Consider the following 24103-nt stretch of genomic DNA (forward strand, 5'->3'; position numbering starts at 1 on the left):
AGAGAAGTTTGGATAAGTACAGGGATGTGAGGGGTATGGAGGTCTGCGGTTCAGGTGCAGGTTGATGGGACTAGGCAGAATAACAGCTTGGCATTGACTAGTTGGGCCAAGGGTCCTGTTTCTAATCACAGACAGAGAACCAACCACAGGGCCAAAACAGGCAAGCTCCCTGTCTGCTGGAGGAACTCAGTGGGTCAAACAGCATCTGTGGGAAGAAAGGAACTGTCGATGTTTCAGAACAAAGTCTTGTATTTGTCCTGATGCACAATTTTGACCCAAAGTGTAGACAATTCTTTCCAAAAGTTCAAAGGTCCAATTTAATGTCAGAGAAATGTATACAATATACATCCCTGAAATGTTTTTCTTTTCAACCATCCACGAGTGCCCCAAAAAATGAATGACATTTATATGTTAGAACCCCAAAGTCCCCCCCAGCTCCCCTCCCTCCTGTGTGTAATCGGCAGCAAGCAACAATCCCCCCTCCTCCCACCAGCAAAAAAAAGCATCAGCACCAGCCACCGAGCACTCAGACGTGAGCAAAGACACAGACTTGCAATTACCCCAAAGACTTCGCGTTTCACCCAGTATACGACATACCACAGGCTCTCCCTCTCCCTAATAGGGGAGAAAGAGCTGTCTCCATTTTCCCAGTGAGCCGGGAGACATTACAAACAACTCAATGATTTACGATGTTACAAGTTCGTTATATCGCTTTTTTCAAGCTCTGTGCACAAAGATCTCAGGTCTCCAGGCACACAGCCGTAGATATTCCGACTCCAGCGACAACACACGCCATGACATCAACCCTCAATGTCCATCTCCTGAGCCCCAAAATCTTAAGCTTCCAAATCCGAGCCAGAATCTTAAGCCAAGCCCTTGGCATTCCGAACAACAACAGCCGGTTATGAAACCCCAAGAGCGGGAACCATTCACGCAAAGAACCGAAGTCAGCATGTAACTGAAGCAGACTACAGCGAGTTAGATAGATAGATAGATAGATAGATAGATAGATAGATAGATAGATAGATAGATAGATACTTTATTCATCCCCATGGGGAAATTCAACTTTTTTTCCAATGTCCCATACACTTGTTGTAGCAAAACTAATTACATACAATACTTAACTCAGTAAAAAATATGATATGCATCTAAATCACTATCTCAAAAAGCATTAATAATAGCTTTTAAAAAGTTCTTAAGTCCTGGCGGTAGAATTGTAAAGCCTAATGGCATTGGGGAGTATTGACCTCTTCATCCTGTCTGAGGAGCATTGTATCGATAGTAACCTGTCGCTGAAACTGCTTCTCTGTCTCTGGATGGTGCTATGTAGAGGATGTTCAGAGTTATCCATAATTGACCGTAGCCTACTCAGCGCCCTTCGCTCAGCTACCAATGTTAAACTCTCCAGTACTTTGCCCACGACAGAGCCCGCCTTCCTTACCAGCTTATTAAGACGTGAGGCGTCCCTCTTCTTAATGCTTCCTCCCCAACACGCCACCACAAAGAAGAGGGCGCTCTCCACAACTGACCTATAGAACATCTTCAGCATCTCACTACAGACATTGAATGACGCCAACCTTCTTAGGAAGTACAGTCGACTCTGTGCCTTCCTGCACAAGGCATCTGTGTTGGCAGTCCAGTCTAGCTTCTCGTCTAACTGTACTCCCAGATACTTGTAGGTCTTAACCTGCTCCACACATTCTCCATTAATGATCACTGGCTCCATATGAGGCCTAGATCTCCTAAAGTCCACCACCATCTCCTTGGTCTTGGTGATATTGAGACGCAGGTAGTTTGAGTTGCACCATATCACAAAGTCCTGTATCAGTTTCCTATACTCCTCCTCCTGTCCATTCCTGACACACCCCACTATGGCCGTGTCATCAGCGAACTTCTGCACATGGCAGGACTCCGAGTTATATTGGAAGTCTGATGTATACAGGGTGAACAGGACCGGAGAGAGTACGGTTCCCTGCGGCGCTCCTGTGCTGCTGACCACCGTGTCAGACCTACAGTCTCCCAACCGCACATACTGAGGTCTATCTGTCAAGTAGTCCACTATCCAATGGAAGGAAGCTGAGAAGAAGGACCGCAAAGGTAGTAATCTCGGGATTACTGCCTGTGCCACGCGACAGTGAGTATAGGAATAGAATGAGGTGGAGGATTGGAGCAGGGGACAGGGATTCAGATTTCTAGATCATTGGGGCCTCTTCTGGGAAAAGTATGATCTGTACGAAAAGGACAGGTTACACCTGAACCCAAAGGGGTCTAATATCCTAGCATCCAGGCTGTTAGTGAGGGTTCAAACTAATTTGGCATGGGGATGGGAACCAGAGTGATAGGCTGACAAAGGGGGAAAACAGAAATAAATCAAAGATAGCATGCAACAGAGATGATAGAAAGGACAGGCCGGTGATGAGGCATGATACCGCCAGTGGCATGAGTTACAGGGCAATAGAGTCATGGTGCAGTTAAAACACAAAGCAACAAATACTGGACTGAGAGTGTTATATTTGAATGTATGCAGCATAAGAAATAAAATGGATGATCTTTGAATTCAACTACAGAGTGGTAAGTATGACGTTCTGGCGATCTCTGAAACAGCTTGTTAAGTCCACTAGGGGATCAGCTGTGCTGGATTGGGTGTTGTACAATGATCCAGAGGTGATAAGAGAGTTTAATGTTAAGGAACCCTTAGGGAACAGTAATCACAATATGATCGAGTTCACTTTGAAATTTGAGAAGGACAAACTAAATTCCAATGTGTCGGTATTTCTGTGAAATAAAGGAAATTACAATGCATGAGAGGGGAACTGGCCAAAGTTGACTGGAAAGGGACACTAGCAGGAATGACAGCAGAGCAGTAATGGCTGGAGTTTCTGCAAAAAATGAGGGAAGTGCAAGTCAGATATATTCCAAATAAGAATAAATTTTCAAATGGAAAAACAACACTACAATGGCTGACAAGTGAAGTCAGAGGCAAAGTAAAAGCAAAATAGAGGGCATACAAGGAAGCCAAAGCTAGTGGGAAGATAGAGGATTGGGAAACTTTTAAAAACTTGCAGGAGGAAACTAAGAAGGTCATTAGAAAGGAAAAGATGAATTATGAAAGGAAGCTGGCGACTAATATAAAAGAAGATACTAAAAGCTTTTTTAAGTATATGAAGGGCAAAAGAGAGTTGAAGAAAGATATAGGACCAATAGAAAATGACGATGGAGATATTGTAATGAGAGACGCAGAGATGACAGAGGAAATGAATGCGTATTTTGCATCAGTCTTCCCAGTGGAAGATATCTACAGTATACTAGACATTCAAGAGTATCAGGGCAGTGAAGTATGTGCAGTGAAAATTTTGACTGAGAAGGTGGCTCAGTAATAATTAAACTCAGCTTAATGGTCTGAGAGTGGAAATATCTCCTGGACCTCATGGAATGCACCCTCGGGTTCTGAAGGAAGTAGCCGGAGAGATTGCAGAGGCGTTAACAATGATCTTACAAAAATCGATAGATTCTGGCATTGGTCCGGATGACTAGAAAATTGCAAATGTTACTCCGCTATTTAAAAAGTGTGGGAGGCAGCAGAAAGGAAACTATAGACCTGTTAGCCTGACGTTAGTCATTGGAAAGTTGTTGGAATCAATTGTTAGGAATGAGATTATGGAATACCTGGAGGCACATGACAAGATAGGCCAAAGCCAGCATGGTTTCCTGAAAGGAAAATTCTGCCTGACAAACCTACTGCAATTTTTTGATGAAATTACAAGCAGGGTAGACAAAGGAGATGCAGTAGATGTGGTGTACTTGGATTTTCAGAAGGCCTTTGACCAGGTGCAGCACATGAGGCTGCTTAGCAAGATAAGAGCCCAAGGAATTACAGGGAAGCTTCTCCAAAGCCTCCTATCTGTAATGCAGTGACCAAAATGCACAAGGTACTCCAAATGAGTCCGAACCAAAATTTTATATTGTTGCAAAACGATTTCCCAACTTTTGTACTCAGCACCCCAACTAAGGAAGGCAAGCGTAACGTACTCCTTTTCCAGTCTTTCCACTTTCAGGCAGCTAAAGATTTACACCCCAATGTTCGATGTTATCAATGTTCCTATTGGCCCTACCACTTTTACACTTTCCTTTTACATTTGATCTCCCAAAATGAAACTCTTCACACTTGTCCAGATCTGACATTTCAAGCTAAAAGGTAAAGATTAGCTTTAATTATCACATGCACATTGTAACATCAAAACAGAATGAGATGCATTGTTTACATCAAATCAAATCAGTGAGGATTGTGCTGGGACTGCCCACAAGTGTCGCCATACTTCTGGCACCAACATAACATGCCCTCAACTCATTAAACCTAACCCATCATTTTTGGAGTGAGCGTGTGTGTGTCTGTCCACGCACACGTGTCCACAGATATACATAGACCAACACACACACTCCTCCAACCCCAGGACAGACTTCCACTTCTGAATTACTGATTGACCTCTGGATTCTGATCTTCAGTATCAAGCCTGGACTAGTCGAAGATGGGAAACCAAACTTTACATTCTTGTGCCTCCTGCTCACATGTTGGACCTGGCAAAGTCATTTCTTCGATCGATCTCTTAAAAACCTGGGATAGACCCCATCAGACCCTGGGGACATCCACCTTAATGTCTGTCAAGAGCCCCAACGCCTCCTATTTCATTACATCAACGTGCTCTAGAGTGTCGGCACACCCCTACCTGGCTGTGAAAGCCTCACAACAGATAACCTTTTCCTTGTTTCACTTCTAGACTATGTTAAACCCATGCCTGCTTGATATTGAGTTGCCTGCTCAATGCCTCCCTGTTGCTAAAAGTATTAAAATGTTGTACATATATAGTGCGGGTTAGTGTGAAATGTGACTTACTCTCTAGTCTCTGTACCAACTCCTTGTCCTTCGCCGCCTCCGCTGGGCTCAGATTCAAGCTCTCCTGTGGGATGTAGAGGACTGTGTGTCCATCCAACTTATACCGTGCATCTGAGTGGAACATTACAGGTGCAGTTATAACAAGAGATAAAGTCAGAGTGAAACAAGAGTACATTTAGTTAATGCCAAACTTACTCTGCCCAGTCCCAACAACCCCCACCTGGACCATAGCTCTGCACACTCCTGCTATCCACGCAGCTACCCAACCTCTCTTCAACACTGCAATCCACCACTGTTGCTGGCGGCTCACTCCACTCTCTCACCACCTTCTAAGTGAAGAAATGCCCTCACAGGATCCCCTTAAGTATTTCACCTTTCACCCTAAACCTATGACCTCTAGTTCTCATCTCACTCAACTTAATTGGAAAAAGCCAGAATGCCATACGGCTATCTATACGGCTCATAATTTTGAATACCTCTATCAAATCTCTCTTCATTCTCCTATGCTCCAGGGAATAAAGTCCTAACCGATGCAACCTTTCCCTATAACTCAGGTCATCAAGACCCGCAACATCCTTGTAAATTTTCAATCTTATTGATACAAGATCATTTATCATCAGCCTGAAACATTTACTAGTTGCTGCCCCTGATCTGTTGGGTATTGCTGCTTCTATTTCAGAGTACCAGCGACTGTGGGAGCTGCTTTGAAATTAAGAATCAAACATATGGCTGTGACACTAGATTTAGACCCAACTGTAAGCAAGACAGTCCTCAGTGAACCAGGTGGGTTGTAATGACAATTCAGTATGCTCACATTCACCTTCACTGATATCAATATTTTATTGTGGATTTATTTAAACTCTCCAGCTGACTAGGCTTTAGATTCATGCCGGCAAACCAATTGCCCAGAGACATAACCACCTGCTGCACATCACCTTGCTACTGTATTCTAAAAGAGTGGATGAGAAGATGGTCAAACACCACCCCTCATACAGTACTCCCTCAGTACTGGCCCCCTGTTAAGTTTATTTACACAACAACTTCACAAAGTACACACATTCAGTATTTACAAGACAGTGCATTAATTAAAATTAAAGTATGATTATTACTGTCCTCCACTGTACCCATTGTGACCATGCACTCCTTCTTCAAGGACAGCCTGGCATGAACATACCCTCAGAAAAGGTCTGGCAAAGTCCTCCACTTTTCACCACCTAGACACACGGTAGGCTTATTCAGAAAGTCGGAAGGCAGGGGATCCAGGGAAGTTTGGCCAGGTGGATTCAGAATTGGCTAGTCTGGAGAAGGCAGAGGGTCATGGTGGAGGGAGTACATTCAGTTTGGAGGGTTCTGACTAGTGGTGTCTCACGAGGACCTGTTCTGGGACCTCTACTTTTTGTAATTTTTATTAACGACCTCAATGTGGGGGTAGAAGGGTCCTGAATGTGGGGGTAGAAGGATGGGTTGGCAAGTTTGCAGACGACACAAAGGTTGGTGGTGTTGTAGATAGTGTAGAGGATTGTCGAAGATTGCAGAGAGACATTGATAGGATGCAGAAGTGGGCTGAGAAGTGGCAGATGGAGTTCAATCCGGAGAAGTGTGAGGTGGTACACTTTGGAAGGACAAACTTCAAGGTAGAGTACAAAGTAAATGACAGGATTCTTGGGAGTGTGGAGGAGCAGAGGGATCTAGGGGTTCATGTCCACAGATCCTTGAAAGTTGCCTCACAAATAGATAGGATAGTTAAGAAAGCTTATGGGGTGTTAGCTTTCATAAGTTGAGGGAAAGAGTTTTAAGAGTTGTGGAGTAATGATGTAGCTCTATAAAACTCTGGTTAGGCCACATTTGGAGTACTGTGTCCAGTTCTGGTTGCTTCACTATAGGAAGGATGTGGAAGCATTGGAAAGGGTACAGAGGAGATTTACCAGGATGCTGTCTGGTTTAGATAGTATGCATTATGATCAGAGATTAAGGGAGCTAGGGCTTTATTCTCTGGAGAGAAGGAGGATGAGAGGAGACATGATAGAGGTGTACAAGATATTAAGAGGAATAGACAGAGTGGACAGCCAGCGCCTCTTCCCCAGGGCACCACTGCTCAGTACAAGAGGACATGGCTTTAAGGTATGGGGTGGGAAGTTCAAGGGGGATATTACAGAAAGGATTTTTACTCAGAGAGTGGTTGGTGTGTGGAATGCACTGCCTGAGACAGTGGTGGAGGCAGATACACTAGTGAAGTTTAAGAGACTACTAGACAGGTATATGGAAGAATTTAAGGTGGGGGGTTAAATGGGAGGCAGGATTTAAGGGTTGCCACAACATTGTGGGCTGAAGGGGCTGTTCTGTGCTGTATGTTCTATGTTCTAGACCCGTGAATGACCATCTGAGCCGGGCCCAGGAGCAAGCCCACCAGTAGATCCTCCTCGCGACCTACCCTCCCCCCCCCTCCCCCCGTACTGGGTGCCCGTGTACGAGGAGCACGGGGCTGAAATGATCCAGAACCTGAGCAGCATCCCCTTCAGACACTCAAACTGGGACTGCAACCTCTCACCCTCCATATAAGCGAGGTACACTGACTCCCCCCACCCCTCCGGCCACAGAATGGACAGGGGATGGGGTGTCAGTGAACCTGCTTAAAGACCTGTTGAACAGTACAGCCCAATGCAAGACCTTCCACCACAGGTCCCCAATGTACAAGGTGACCTTCCCTCAGAACTGCCCCTCCCACAGTGTGACTCTCCCTCAGTACCACCCTTCCATTGGCTCAGCACTCCCTCTGATAATGTAGGTTTCAATGACAGCTGTCTTTCTATTAATGCTGGGATCAGATCAGATAAAACCTCAAGCCCTGGTGCAAACACAGGGGCTGATTTAGGTCATTTGGCCCATTGAGTATGCCCTGTCATTCGATGATGACTGATTTATTTTCCTTCTCAAACTCATTTTCCTGCCTTCTCCCATAATCTCTGAATCCTTTACTGATCAAGAACCTATCAATGTCTGCTTTGAATATACCTCCACAGCCATCTGTGGCAATGAATTCCACAGATTCCCCACCCTCTCGCTAAAGAAATTTTTCCTCATCTCTGTTCTAAAGGAACGTCCTTCTATTCTGAGGCTGTGCCCTCTGACCTTAGACTAACCCACTACTGGAAACATTCTCTGCGTTTCTACTCTCTCCAGGTCTTTCAATATTTGAAATAGAACATAAAACATAGAATAGTACAGCATATTACAGGCCCTTTGGCCCACAATGTTGTGTCGACCCTCAAACCCTGCCTCTCATATAACCCCCCACCTTAAATTCCTCTATATACCTGTCTGGTAGTCTCTTAAACTTCACTAGTGTATCTGCCTCCACCACTGACTCAGGCAGTGCATTCCACGCACCAACCACTCTGAGTGAAAAAGCTTCCTCTAATATCCCCCTTGAACTTCCCACCCCTTACCTTAAAGCCATGTCCTCTTGTACTGAGCAGTGGTGCCCTGGAGAAGAGGCGCTGGCCGTCCATTCTGTCTATTCCTCTTAATATCTTGTACACCTCTATCATGTCTCCTCTCATCCTCCTTCTCTCCAGAGAATAAAGCCCTAGCTCCCTTAATCTCTGATCATAATCCATACTCTCTAAACCAGGCAGCATCCTGGTAAATCTCCTCTGTACCCTTTCCAATGCTTCCACATCCTTCCTATAGCGAGGCGACCAGAACTGGACACAGTACTCCAAGTGTGGCCTAACTAGAGTTTCATAGAGCTGCATCATTACATCGCGTCTCTTAAATTCTATCCCTCAACTTATGAAAGCTAACACCCCATAAGCTTTCTTAACTACCCTATCTACCTGCGAGGCAACTTTCAGGGATCTGTGGACATGTACCCCTAGATCCCACTGCTCCTCCACAGTACCAAGTTTCCTGCCATTTATTTTGTATTCTGCCTTGGAGTTTGTCCTTCCAAAGTGTACCACCTCACACTTCTCCGGATTGAACTCCATCTGCCACTTCTCAGCCCACTTCTGCATCCTATCAATGTCTCTCTGCAATCTTTGACAATCCTCTACACTATCTACAACACCACCAACCTTTGTGTCATCTGCAAACTTGCCAACCCACCCTTCTATCCCCACATCCAGGTCGTTAATAAAAATCACAAAGAGGTCCCAGAACAGATCCTTGTGGGACACCACTAGTCACAACCCTCCAATCTGAATGTACTCCCTCCACCACGACCCTCTGCCTTCTGCAGGCAAGCCAATTCTGAATGCACCTGGCCAAACTTCCCTGGATCCCATGCCTTCTGACTTTCTGAATAAACCTACCGTGTGGAACCTTGTCAAATGCCTTACTAAAATCCATGTAGATCACATCCACTACACTACCCTCATCTGTATGCCTGGTCACCTCCTCAAAGAGGTTCTCATTCTTCTAAACTCGTGAGTACAAACCCAAAGCCATAAAATGCATATAATACCTTAACCCTTTCATTCCCTGAATCATTCTTGTGAATCTCCTCCGGACCTTGTCCAATGTCAGCACCTCCTTTCTCAGACAAGGGGCCAAAGCTGCTCACAATACTATAAATGCAATCTGACCAATACTTTATAAAGCCTCAGCATTATATCCTTGCTTTTATATTCTAGTCCTCAAAATTAAATAGTAACATTGCATTTGCCTTCCTTACTATTGTATTTAGCACTGAGCAGGGAAACAGAGAGCCTTGTCCAAATTGAATGGTTGAGCAGCTACCTGTGAGGTTGGCGAGGAACTTGTGTAAGTGTGCTGAAAAATTGTTCCTGATGCCCTCAGGCCACAATCGATTCTCAAAGAACTGAGGAGCAAAGACGCCCTGCACGTGTCTCAACAGGCTCTCCAAATGTCCATCTCGGATGCTGCCAAACTGCACCACGTGGGTGAAATTATCCCGGTCAATTTCAACTCCCTCCTTCCGAATGAAGTAGATGAGGTAATCTGTGGCCTGTACATGTAAAATAAAATTGACAGCATATGCTTTTAACAATTAAAGCTAGGCTTTATTTGTCATATGTACATCGAAACATACAATTAAATGTTTTGCTTGTGTCAAAAACCAACACAGTCCGAGGATTTTGCTGGACAGCCCACAAGTGCTGCCATGCTTCCAGCATCAACAGAGCATGTCCACAACTTATACACACTAACCATAACTGTATGTCTTTGGAATGTGGGAGAGAACAGGAGCACCTGGAGGAAGTCCATGTGGTCACGGGGAGAATGTGAGGGAATTCTCCTTGTGGAGGGAATTGAACCCCGATCACCAATTCTGTGAAGCATTATGCTAGCCACTATGCTACTGTGCTGCCCACAGTAAAAGGTAGGAAGTTCAGTTGGCCATAAAGCTTATGGAGGTGGCAGTGGCTTCTGAGGACATTTGCAAGATTATTATACATTAGTATCCTCTGCAAAGGTTAATATTAAGACCAACTCTTTTCATGCTATATGTCAATAATTTGATGATGGAATTGACGGCTTTGTGGCCAAGTTTATAGACAATACAAAGACAGGTGGAGGGGCAGCTAGTGTTGAGGAAGTAGAGAGTCTGTAGAAGGGCTTGGGCAGATTGAGAGAATGGGTAAAGAAGTGACAAATGGAATATAATGGAGTGAAGTGTATGGTCATGCCAAATGGTAGAATGAATAAAGACAGACTATTTTCTGAAGGGAAAAAAAATTCAAAATATAAGTGATGCAAAGGGACTTGGGAGTTCTTGTGTAGAACTCCCTAAAGATTGACTTTATCTTCTTCCTCTCAAACTGCAGGGTGAGCTCTATCATATTATGATCACTGTCTCCCGAGAGTTCCTCTACCCTAAGCTCCCGAATCAAATCCGGTTCATTACAGGATAGATACATTCCAAAGATTAAGAAGTATTCTAAGGGGAGGATGAGGTAACTGCGGCTGACTAGGGAAGTCAAAGACAACATAAAAGCAAAAGAGGGGGCATATAATATAGCAAAAATAAGTGGGAAGGTGGAGGACAGGGAAGCTTTTAAAAACCAACAGAAGGCAACTAAAATAAAACTTAAGGAGAGAAAGGATAAAATATTAAGGTAAGCTAGCCAATAATATCAAACACAAACCAAAGATTTTTTCAAAACTTGTACTTCTTCCTCCCTTCCCTTCACCTTCTTACTCTAACTTCTCATCTCTCTTTTTCCAGTTTCAATGAATGGTTTCAGGAGAAGATTCTGCAAGCTCGTCTGGAGTCCGCACATTTCCCTTTGACTGTGCCAGAGTTTCTGAACATCCCCAAGGATGAAGAACCTCTTGATATTCAAAGACAAAGTAAATTTATTATCAAAGTACATACAGTATGTGTTACCACATACAGTACTACCCTGAGATTCATTTTCTTGCAGGCGTTTACAGGAAAATAAAGAATGCTAGATTGATATATAGTTAGATAAGACTGGGAACATAAGTTGCAGAGTCCTTGAAAGTGAGTTTGTAGGTTGTAAAATCAGCTGAAAGTGGAGATGAGTAAGGTTATCCATACCAGCTCTTCTCAGTTACTTCCCACCAGTGAATCAGAGGGACAAAGAACAGGTTCACTATTCTCCAATATTTCTTTAATTGTCTGATCTGTGTCTACAAGAAGGGCACAGCATTAGGGTAAGTTTGAAGTGATCTGAGTGGGCTTTTTCCAGACAGAAATAGTTGAGTACCTGGAACACACTACCAGAGAGAATGGTGAAAGTAGGGAACTTGACAACATTTAAGAAATCTCCCTATGTCCACTTGAAATCCTAGGTAGAGAAGGCTTTCAGCCAAAGGTATATTTAAAGTGGAAGTGGACTTTTTAACATCCTGACTTTTTGTGCAAGGAAGAACATTTTACTTTGTTGGATATCCGATAAGGCCCCTGGACTTTTTGGTTGGCGTAAATTAATCATGGAATACATTCCTTCGGACTTTTTGACATGTATGGTACACTCAAAAACAAATAGTTTTCATAAAACATGGCAACCTTTTCTACAGTATATAGATGTAAACCTGTCTGCTATACTAATAAGGACTTTTGTAAAGGATGTTGTGGTGATGTCTATATTTTGATGGAAGTGTTCTGGTACCTGATATCTATGAGGGGAAGAAATATAAATGTAAGTGTATTTGGAAATTGAAAGTTTTGTTATGCTGAGCAAAAAAAAATATTTTTTAAATGGAAGTGGTTAGCTTCTTGATTAGTATGGGTGTCAAAAGTAACGGGGAGAAAGCAGGCGAGGGGTAATGAGAATGATAATAAATCAGCTGTGATCAAATGGCAGAGCAGACATGATAAGCCAAGTGACTCAAATTATTTATTTTTTATTTATTTATTCACTTATGGGATGTGGTGTCACCAGCTAAGCCAGCATTTATTGCCCATCCTTAGTTGCCCTTGAGAAGGTGGTGATGATCTGTCTTCTTTGACCACTGCAATCCCTAAGGTATAGGTACACCCGCTCTTCTGCTTCTAGGTTGAAAAGTCTTAAGTACCAGAAGATGGGATTAATACAGAAGGTTGGCAACTGGTCAGTTTGGCCGTGGTGGGCTGAATTACCTGTTTCCATGCTCTATGACCTTTGTCTCGGGGCTCCACCGATCCATTAACTTCCAGGGAGCTTAACCATGACTCTTGGGGTCCCACAGACCCCAAAACCTCCCTTTACTACTGGTAAAGACTTTAAGGTGTGTTGGCTTTCATTAGTCGGAGGATTGAGTTTGAGTCATGAAGTTAGTGTAGAAGCCATTCTGTATTGTATTTTGTTTTGCATATTTATTATGGGTAATTTGTCAGGTGTCAGGGCATGGTAGAAGGGAAGAATCTTGTCTCTGTATTAGTTAGTTAATTTAGTCTAGTTGAGGGGGAGTGATTCAAAGATGATATTTTTTGTTGACTGCTAAATTCATGAATGGGAACACTTATTTTGTTAATTTTGCAATATCACTAATTTAGTTTTGGTAGCTTTTTAAAAAATCGCTATAAGATCATTATTCTTTGCTGGTTTCCATAGAACCCCACAGCACAGTACAGGCCCTTCAGCCCTCCATGTTGTGCCAACCCATATAATCCTTAAAAAAAGTACTAAACCCACACTACCCCATAACCCTCCATTTTTCTTTCATCCATGTGCCTGTCCAAGAGGTTCTTAAATACCCCTAATGTTTTAGCCTCCACCACCATCCCTGGCAAGTCATTCCAGGCACTCACAACCCTCTGTGTAAAAAAACTTACCCCTGATGTCTCCCCTAAACTTCCCTCCCTTAATTTTGTACATATGCCCTCTGGTGTTTGCTATTGGTGCCCTGGGAAACAGGTACTGACTATCCACCCTATCTATGCCTCTCATAATCTTGTAGACCTCTATCAAGTCCCCTCTCATTCTTCTATGCTCCAAAGAGAAAAGTCCCAACTCTGCTAAACTTGCATCATATGACTTGTTATCCAAACCAGGCAACATCCTGGTAAATCTCCTCTGCACCCTCTCCATAGCTTCCACATCCTTCCTGTAATGAGGTGACCAGAATTGAACACAATACTCTAAGTGCAGTCTCACCAGAGATTTGTAGAGTTGCAACATGACCTCTCTACTCTTGAACTCAATCCCCCTGTTAATGAAGCCTAGCATCCCATAGGCCTTCTTAACTACCCTATCAACCTGTGCAGCGATCTTGAGGGATGTATGGATTTGAACCCCAAGGACCCTTTGTTCATCCACACTCTTAAGTAACTGACCATTAATCCTGTACACAGTCTTCTGGTTTGTCCTTCCAAAATGCATCACCTCACATTTGTCCGGATTGAACTCCATCTGCCATTTTTCTGCCCAACTCTGCAGCCTCTTGTAACCTTCGACAACCTACAGTTCCATCCACAACTCCTCCAAGCTTCGTGTCATCCGCAAACTTACTCACCCATCCTTCCACCTCTACATCCAGGTCATTTATAAAAATTTCATAATAAAGGATCAAAGATACTTTTTTCAACTTGGAGCTCAGTTATTGAAAGCACTTCATACAATGTTGAATCCCATACTCAGTCTCTCAGTGGTTTTGGTTTGTTTTCAAGTAACCGCCATAGTAATGTTGCAGTTCTATAAAACCCTGATCAGAGCAAACTTTGGAATATTGTGTTCAGTTCTGGTCACCACATTCGAAGTTCAAAGTTGAATTTCTTATCAGAATACATACATGTCACCACATACAACCCTGAGATTTTTTTTCCTGTAGGCATTCTCAGCAAATATATAGATCTCGTAAAGCCAACACTAAAGAAACAGCAAGGTTGCTGTCTGATGCGTCAAACAAGGCACAGGGTGGAACTTAGATAGAGTGGATAGCCAGAAACTTTTCCCAAGGCGAAAATAGCTAAGATGAAGTGGCATAATTTTAAGGTGATTGTTGGAAAGTATAAGAGGGACATCACCATTTCTTACACAGACAGTGGTGGGTGTGTGGCACACCCTGCCAGGAGCAGTGGTAGAGGCAGATATATTAGGTATATTTAAGAAATTCTTAGATGGGTACATGAATGATAGAAAATGAAGGGCTCTGTAGAAGGGAAGGGCTAAATTTACCTCCTATCAACTCTGAACTAGAAATGGATATATGTAACCAGATTCTTATGGGCCACAGCAATGTGAGTTGGGCAGAGCTGACTCTTTGTAAATAAGTGACATTTTTGCTGCAGAATTCTGTTGCAAATGGTGCTGATTATGCCATACCCTAGGTGAGGGTGCCATGTATACTGACAAGAACTGATGCTAGAAGGCTTCTCTGGTTTGAGCTGACTCATAAAACATAGAACATAGGAACACACTACAGCACAATACAAGCCCTTCAGCCCACAATGTTTGACTGACCTACTCTAAAATCAATCTAATTCTTCCCTCCCACGTAGCCCTCCATTTTTCTATCACCTATATGCCACTCTGAGGGTTTCTTAAATGTCGATAATTTCCCTCTACCACTACACCTGGTGGGGTTAGACCATAAGATATAGGAGCAGATTTAAGCCATTTGGCCCTTCGAGTCTGCTCTGCCATTTCATCATGGCTGATCCACTTTTCCTCTCAACCTCAATATCTTAACTTCTCCCCGTATCCCTTCACACCTTGACCAAACAATAATCTATCACCCTTTGCCTTCAATATATATAAAAACCTGACCTCCACAACTGCCTTTGGTAAAGAATTCTACAGATGTACAAGAGGCATCTTTGACCTAATTAGTTTTAAGGAGGATTAAGAGATGTAGAGGGTATCTGAAAGAAATTTTCTTACACCTAGACAGTGGTTTCCTTCCAGAATGTACTGCCTCGAGAAACTGGGTGCACGCTGCCACAGGATTTAAGAATCATCTGGACAAGTACTTGAATTCCAAGGCATAGTAAGTTATGGACCAAGTGCTCGTAAATGGGATTATTATAAATAGATACTTGCCAGCATAGACCAATTTTGGTGCTATATGACTCTATTTTCTCTGTGGTCTACTGATTATCAGTGTAAAGGCAATCTGTGAATCTTGTTGAGCAATGACAGGTTAATGAAGAACACATCTTTTATCCCATTTTGACTTTCCACACAGTGAGTCAGATAAAATATAGCAGACACACTGCCTGAGTTGAAAAGAGTCATACAAATTCCCAGAATCAAGCCATTAACGATGAGATCTTCTTTAATTTACTCCCTGAAAGGACACAAGTTGTATATTCAAGGTATGCCTGAAGTGTCCTGGGATTGCAGTCTATCATGCTCTGAAACTTTGGGGAGGCTGCAAGCCTTGAAAATCCACCTATCCATTAAGTCAAATGATTCCTGGTCCTTGAGTCAGGAAATATCTCAATATTGCAAAATTCAGCAACTGGCTTACACACACAGATGATGCCAATGATGCCAAAAATTATCTAGAGCTAGCAAAGTCAGTTACACAGTGATGCTGAATTCTAGCGAGTATTCATGGAATGGAATAAGTCTTTTTTCCTTTCTCTTTCATCTGTCTTGTAGAACACAGACACACAGAAAGCTCCCATAGTAAAGATGTAATAACTGGACAAATAGCAGTGAACCACACCTGAAGTCACTCAGATTGCATTCACTTCCCAAATCCCCAAACAAATAGCACAATTAAGTTCAGCACATTTCAAGACTAAACGTGAAGAATTTGATTAACTTCTTAAATTCCATAGCTGAATAAAATGTGATGTAAACCTAATTCCTGATTATGCCCCACATTTTTAAAGCAAAACAATGTGATCCAACTTCAGCCATGAATGGTCATAAGAACATCTTTTTTCATGTTTTTGTGTATGTATTACATGACAAATGTGTGTGTCAGAAATACTAGGATGATTCTTAATAAGCTGCATAGTTCATTCAGAAAGAATGCATTTTCAATGATTTACCACTATAAAGCATTAAAATTGAATAATATAACCTTCCAAGAGCTTTGTTTCTTTTCTAAACTAGGTAGTCCATAACAAAAGTACTTTTTATGTACTTTTGTTCCACATACCCACCACTCTCTCATGCTAGGAAGCACCTAATTACACAATGAACAGTGGCAAAACGGAAAACGGAAACCTCTTCCCCACAGGTCTAAGGCCCAAGGTCCACTGGAGATTTCAGAAATGGGAGGTGAAGAGCTTAAGGGGAAGCTTGGGGGGAATTTCTTCACTCAGAGGTTGGTGCGAGTGTGGAACAAATTGCCAGTGTTAGTGGGGGGGTGTGGGTTCAATTGCAACAGTTAAGAGCAAGTTGGATAAATACATGGATGGGAAGGGGATTGAGGGCTATGGTCAATGGGATTAGCAGAGTAACAGTTCAGCACAGATTAGATGGGCTGAAGGGCCTGCTATAAGGTCCTATGACCATATAGTAAGATAGCGGGGGTGTTATAGTAGCATATCTGTTAGCGTAACAACTTACAGCACCAGCTGTCAATTCCCACCGCTGAAATAAGGAGTTTGTATGTTCCTTCCATGATTGCATGGGTTTCCTCTCACATTTCAAAGATGTATGGGTTAGGGTTAATAAGTTGTGGGTGTTGGAAGCACGGCAATATTTCTAGATTTCCTTCAGCACATCCTCAGACTGTGCTGATCGTTGATGCAAGCAATACATTTCACTGTTTTTTGATGTTTCCATGAACATGTGAAAAATAAATGTAATCTTTAAAATATTTATCCTTAAAAATCTTGAACAGAATAATTTGTATTCAGTCTTGATGAATGAACAACGAAATGACTCGAGGGGCTAATGGCCTACCAGGTGCTCCCCACTCATCCTGTGCCCACTAGAATCATTCCACAATGTACCCTACCTGTGCAGGTGTGCCAAGGGTCACCTGAAGCCCAGAGTATTGATCCATGAACACAGTCAGAACCCTCTGAGTAACATCTTGAGCGAACACACTCAGCATCTGGTCATGCTCCAGGGTCCACATCTCTGGCTGGAGAGCCTCCAGAAGCACACGGCTTTTGAAGAGGTCAACCTGCATTCAGAAACAGTGGGTTTGAGTTAGAGCTTCAAGCACCTTCGCTCCATCTGCCACAGGGAGGTATTCGCTGTGGCCATTTACATTCCAACTGCCGGAAGGGCCTGTTCCATGTTGTGTCTTCAAATAAAATGAAATAAATAAATTGTCAGTCCATGGCCTCCTTCACTGCCATAATGAGGCCACACTCGGGCTGGAGAAGCAATATATCATATTCCGTCAAGATTGCCTCCGACTTGATGGCATGAACATCGATTTAGCCAACTCCCAGTAATTTCTACTTCTCTCCTTTCCATTCCCCATTCTGCTTCCCTCTTTCCCGTTCTCCTCACCTCCCTCTAGTACCCCTACTCCTCCTTTTTCTCCCATCATGACTCTCTTCTCCCATCAGATTCCTCCTCAAGCCCTTTACCTCTTCCACTATGACCTCCCAGCTTCTTACTTCTCCCACCTCCTTTCCCCCCCTCCCCCCACCACCCTTATTCTGGCTTCTTCCCCCATTCCTCCTTTTCAGTTCTCATGAAGGGACTCAGCCCAAAACATGTCCCACTTCAGGAACCTAATGTCAAAGCTCTGGATTGACATTAGGATCTACAAATGATGAAGTGCAAACTTGTCAGAGTCGTTGGCATTGGATTGAAATGTCAGACTAGGGCTCCTTTTATCATTCTGGTGAGCATGGACTTCAGTGGCAGCATTCGAACAATCACAGTGCAACAATGTTCTTTGCAAATGAGTACAAATTCCTAGGTTGATAACCTGGCCTGAGCCACCACATAGATTCAAACACACCAGTGTCTTTACTTTCTTAGGAGGCTAAAGAACACTAGTAAATTTCTACAGATGTACTGTTAAAGTATGCTTGTTGCATCTTGGTTTGGTAGAGTAATTTGAATGCACAGAAATGTAAGAAGTTGCAGGGAGTGGTGGATTCAGCCCAATATATCACAGGCACAGACCTTCGCACCATCGATAGTGTCTTCAGGAGATTCTGTCTCAAGAAGACAACATCCATCCTGGTTGTGCTACCTTCTCATAACTACCATCAGGTAGGAGGCACAGAAACCTGAAGTCCCACACCACCAGGTTGAGGGACAGCTACTTCAAATATTCAATATACCGACTGACAACAACAGTTGAGCAACACTTAACTACTTTGGTCATTTTGACTAAAATGGACCCTGTTTTTCTTTGCTCTAATTGTTCTTTCTGGTAAAATTTGTTTCTAATTTTGTTTAATGTATGCTTTTCTAGTGCAGGCTATGTCCTTTGGTACTGCTGCAAGTAAGTTTTTCAATGCTCCTGTGCACACACATCTGGACTTGTGCATCTGACAATAAGTTCGAGTGTCAGCATGACAATGATGATGATGAGTGAAGTTTGGAGGGATCTAGGTGTTTTAATGAATGAACCACAGACACACAACAGCCAGGTCTGTCAAACGAGTTATGATGACAAATGGTATATTGCAATTGAGCTGAGGTTTAAGAATAGAGAGCTTTGTACAGAGTATTGGTGAGGTTACACCTGGAGTACTCTGTGGTCTTGGTCCCCTTACTGGCTCTGTTCCTGTACTTACTGGAGTTTTAGAAAATGAGGGGTTTTCATTGAAACCTATTGAATACTTAAAGGCTTAGATAGAGTGGGTGTGGAGAGAATGTTTCCTATAGTGGGGGAGTGCAGGACCAGAGAGCACAGCTCAGAATGGAAGGACATCCCTTTAGTTGAAGGGACCAGAGATGAAAAGGAACTTCTTTAACCTGAAGGTGGTAAATCTATGGAATTCATTGCTGTGGATGCCAAGTCATTGGGTATAAAGCAGAGATTGATGGGTTCTAGATTAGTAAGGGCATCAAAGATTACAGGGAGAAGGCAATGGAACGGGGTTGAGAGGGCCCTTCGACCAAGATCAATCTGCCCAACCCTCCTACACAGACTTCCATTTTTCCATCATCAAAGAGTTTCTATCACCTAAGGGTTTCTTAAATGTCCCTAATATATCTGCCTGTCTTTTCTGGTGATCCCTATCGGTTCTGGTGATCCTTCTCAGTTACAATCATGATCTCATCCCTTTGGTGCTTATGGGACTTTCTATATGCAAGATGGCTGCCTTGCATTCCTCCTTGACAACCATACCTCACATGTAATTCAGTGGGACAGTCAGAGACTTTTTCCCAATGGCTAATATGAGGAGGCATAATTCTAAGGTGATTGGAGGAACATATAGTGGAAATACTAGAAATTGTTTTTTTTAAACCTCAGAGAATAGTGAGTGCATGGAATGCCCTGCCAGGTATGGTGGTAGAATCAGATATATTACGGGCATTTAAGAAACTCTTAGGCACATGGATGATAGAAAACTGGAGGGCTATGTGGGAGTGTAGAGTTAGAATGATCTTGGAATAGGTTAAAAGGTTGGCACAAAATTGTGGTCTAATGGGTCTTCACTGTGCTCTACTGCTCTATGATGTGGCTTTTAAGCAGTCCCATTGAGAAAACGGGCTGAAAATGGCAGATAGAATTTAATGCAGACAAGTATGAAGTGGTGCACTTTGGGAGAACGAGCCAGTGTAGAAACTACACAGTGAATGGTAGGGCACTGAGGAGTGCAGTGTAAAAGAGGAATAGAGATCCATAATTCCTGAAAGTGGAGCTACAGGTAGATAGGGTTGTAAAGAAGTTTTTGGCACATTGGTCTTCATAAATCAAAGTACTTGAGTACAGGAAATGGGATGTTATATCGAAGTTGTAACAGATGTTGGTGAGACCCAATTTAGAGTATTGTGTACATTTCTGGTCACCTACCTACCAGAAAGATACCAATAAGATTGAACGAGTGCAGAGAAAATTTTCAGGGTTGTTGCCGGGACTGAGAACCTGAGTTACAGGAAAAGGTTGAATAGGTTAGGACTGTATTCTTTGGAGCAAAGGAGATAAAGGGAGATTTGATAGTGGTATACAAAATCATGAGGGGTTAATGCAAACAGGCTTTTGTCCACTGAGATTGGATGAGACTAGAACTAGAGACTCTAGATAAGGGTGAAAGGAGAAATATTTAAGGAGGACCTGAGGGAACTTCTTCACTCAGATGGTGGTGCAAGTATGGAAGTGGTGGATGCAGATTGGATTGCAAAATTTAAGAGAAGTTTGGATAAGTAAATGGATGTAAGGTTATGGAGGTTATGATCCAGGTGCTGGTCGATAGGATTAGTCAGAGTAAGAGTTTGGCACAGATTAGATAGAACTCTATCATGGATGGTCCCAAGCCCAGCTGCAGGAGCAGGAGGGTTGGGCATGAGGTTAGCAACCACATCCCATAAAAATCCAGAGCTAAAGAAACACCAATAGAGCCTCCAAAGACCTCATCCCTGAGGAGAGGATGGATCCTCACCTAGAAGTCCTGGGGACAACTTGAAAGACTGACCCAGGACAGAGGACTCTGGTGTGTCGCTGTTGGTGACCTATTATGCCCCAAAAAAGATGATGGGCTTAAGCAGGTAGCAGTAATATAAATGCAGTATGATATTATTGCCCTTCCTTCAGTGGAATACATTTGTCTAAACCTTGTATCAAGTACATCAACAAGCCCAAAATATTTCAGACTTATTCTGAAGCAGAATTTTAAAACGAAAATAAATCACGAAGACCAAATTGCTGCTCGTGACTACATGGCAAATGTAGTATTAACAATTCAACACTTATTTGTTGCCCTGATGGTGGATTCAGATGTCTCCTCTGACGTCTAAAGTTTTCTTCTGACTGCATGCAGCAGCAACTATTAAACTACATTCAGATTTCAATATTAGCAGGTGCCTAAATCGGGAAACAGAGATTAATATGAATGGGTGCCCAGGGGTCAGCATGGGCATGGTGGGCTGCATGGTCTGTTCCCATGCTCTATGATACAATCTCTTCCCTCCCTCAATAAAGATCTCAAATGATTCCACCACAAGCAGCGCGGCAATATCGGACTCTAAAGCCAGAATCCAATGGGGTGGCATGTTAGGTTTACAAAATTATGAAGGGTATAGACAGAGTGTTATGTACCCCTAGGGTTCATATTTTCTGTGGACAATTACTTTAAAATGTTGGGAGATTGAGACTGGCTTTTGGACACTGTTTGGAGAGAGGGAGAGAGGGAGAGACAAAGAATGCTCGGAAGATTGATGTCATGGTTTCTCTGAAAGTTGTTTACCTTTCCACAAGGACACTTGCCTGCTTGTAAAGCTCTTACAGAGAGAGGAGGACGGAGCAGTTTGATGGACAGCTGTGTTCAGCATGCTGAAATATATACCAGGTCAGCTGCTGGACGGACCCAGACACACACAGTTTTAGACACTGGATGAGCTTGTTGTGCCCACAGGAAGGTGGGTTTTTGGAGGATCGGTCAGCGGCTCTCGCAGTACAGAAAAGGTGTGACCGGTGGGGAGTTATTTGTGTGTCCAACCCTAGCCTGGGTTGATAACTTTACCACAGAAGAACGGTCACCTTTTTTTGCGGTCACATTTGGTGACTTTAAAGGAAGAGAAGAGGGGAGAAGAAGGTTTGAACCAGAAAAAACCTAGTGACAAAGAGGTCACTGTTTGGACTCTCTCCTCTGTAGCCCGTAAGGGTGAGTTTGAGTTCCATTCGAATATGAAGGAGTAACTGTCACACAGGAATCCACAGGAGTGGGTTCTCTGGTGAGGGGAAGTTTTTGTTAATACCTCTTGTGTGTTACCCTTGTTTGGGTGTGGTAGTTCATTGAAGAAAGGCACCCCTGTGGCAAATCACTACAGGAGTTATTTCGTATGTCATGGAACTGGATAAGTGGCCATCACAGGTGTGTTTGAGGTAACCTTGTGGAATCTACCTGTGTGTGATCATCCTGGCCTGGGTTGGTAGTTTTACTACTTGAAGATGGTACCTCAGTGATAAGCTACTGTTGGTGATAATCCATACGTGGATTCTGTTTGAGTGTCCTGTGGCCACCACTTAGGGATGACCCGTAGCTGAATTTGGGTGCGGTACTACTTGTGTTGAAAGGATATTCGTTGAAGATCACTGTCGGTGATACTTCGTGTGTGGAGTGGAACAACTTTGGAAGATAAAACCTACTGCTATTGTTATTTTGGAATATCAATGTAATTGCCTTTTCACAACATACGCCTTTGGATTACAAATCTCTCTCTCTTACCAACAACAGCAATCTCGTGAATTGAACTGACCTTTCTTTCATATTATCGTAAGACTGGATTCATTTACCCCTAGACTTGAAGAAGCTTGGTTTTCCTATTTCCACACTTATGTATCATATACATAGATTTAGTGTTGTGCAATGAACCGGATTTGATCAGGGACCTCGAGGTAAAGGAACCATTAGGAGGTAGTGACCATAATATGAGATGTTTTAACCTACAATTTGAGAAGGAGAAGGGAAAATCAGATGTGTCAGTATTACAGTTGAACAAAGGGAACTATGGAGCTATGAGGGAGGAGCTGGCCAAAGTTCAATGGAACAATACCCTAGCAGGGAAGACAGTGGTACAAAAATGGCAGGTATTTCTGGGAATAATGCAGAAGGTGCAGGATTGGTTCATTCCAAAGAGGAAGAAAGATCCTAAGGGGAGTAAGGGGCAGCTGTGGCTGACGAGGGAAGTAAAGGGCAGTATAAAAATAAAAGAGAAGAAGTATAACATAGCAAAGATGAGCAGGAAACTGGAGGACTGGGAAGCTTTTAAAGAGCAACAGAAGATAACAAAAAAGGCAATACGCCAAGAAAAAATGAGGTACGAAGGTAAACTAGCCAAGAATATAAAGGAGAATAGTAAAAGCTTCTTTAGGTATGTGAATAGCAAAAAAATAGTTAAGACCAAAATTGGGCCATTGAAGACAGAAACGGGTGAATTTATTATGGGGAACAAGGAAATGGCAGATGAGTTGAACAGGTACTTTGGATCTGTCTTCACTAGGGAAGACACAAACAATCTCCCAGATGTAATAGTGGCCAAAGGAACTAGGGTAAAGGATGAACTGAAGGAAATTTATATTAGGTAAGAAATGGTGTTGGATAGACTGTTGAGTCTGAAGGCTGATAAGTCCCCGGGACCTGATGGTCTGCATCCCAGGGTACTTAAAGAGGTGGCTCTAGAAATCGTGGACGCATTGGTAATCATTTTCCAATGTTCCATAGATTCAGGAACAGTTCCTGCTGATTGGAGGGTGGCTAACGTTTCCCACTTTTTAAGAAAGGAGGGAGAGAGAAACAGGGAATTATAGACCGGTTAGCCTGACGTCAGTGGTGGGAAAGATGCTGGAGTCAATTATAAAAGAGGAAATTACGACACATTTGGATAGCAGTAGAAGGATCAGTCCGAGTCAGCATGGATTTATGAAGGGAAAATCATGCTTGACTAATCTTCTGGAGTTTTTTTGAGGATGTAACTATGAAAATGGACAAGGGAGAGCCAGTGGATGTAGTGTACCTGGACTTCCAGAAAGCTTTTGATGAAGTCCCACATAGGAGATTAGTGGGCAAAATTAGGGCACATGGTATTGGGGGCAGAGTACTGACATGGATTGAAAATTGGCTGGCTGACAGGAAACAAAGAGTAGTGATTAACGGGTCCCTTTCGGAATGGCAGGCTGTGACCAGTGGGGTACCGCAAGGTTCGGTGCTGGGACCTCAGCTGTTTACAATATACATTAATGATTTAGATGAAGGGATTA

General features: G+C 43.0%; 1 protein-coding gene across 1 annotated transcript in view; it reads right to left on the bottom strand.

The window, feature by feature from the left end:
* The window catches only part of dnah2 (dynein, axonemal, heavy chain 2), a 497351-nt gene that overhangs the window by 461940 nt on the left and 11308 nt on the right, over positions 1-24103 (bottom strand). The window contains exons 4-6 of the mRNA XM_073049044.1: positions 17222-17392; positions 9632-9860; positions 4892-5002 (exon numbers count right to left, since the gene is read on the bottom strand). Of these exons, the coding sequence (XP_072905145.1) occupies positions 4892-5002; positions 9632-9860; positions 17222-17392 (511 nt within the window). The remainder of the gene's footprint in view (positions 1-4891; positions 5003-9631; positions 9861-17221; positions 17393-24103) is intronic.

This window comes from Hemitrygon akajei, chromosome 6, assembly GCF_048418815.1.
Source record: "Hemitrygon akajei chromosome 6, sHemAka1.3, whole genome shotgun sequence".
NCBI lineage: Eukaryota > Metazoa > Chordata > Chondrichthyes > Myliobatiformes > Dasyatidae > Hemitrygon > Hemitrygon akajei.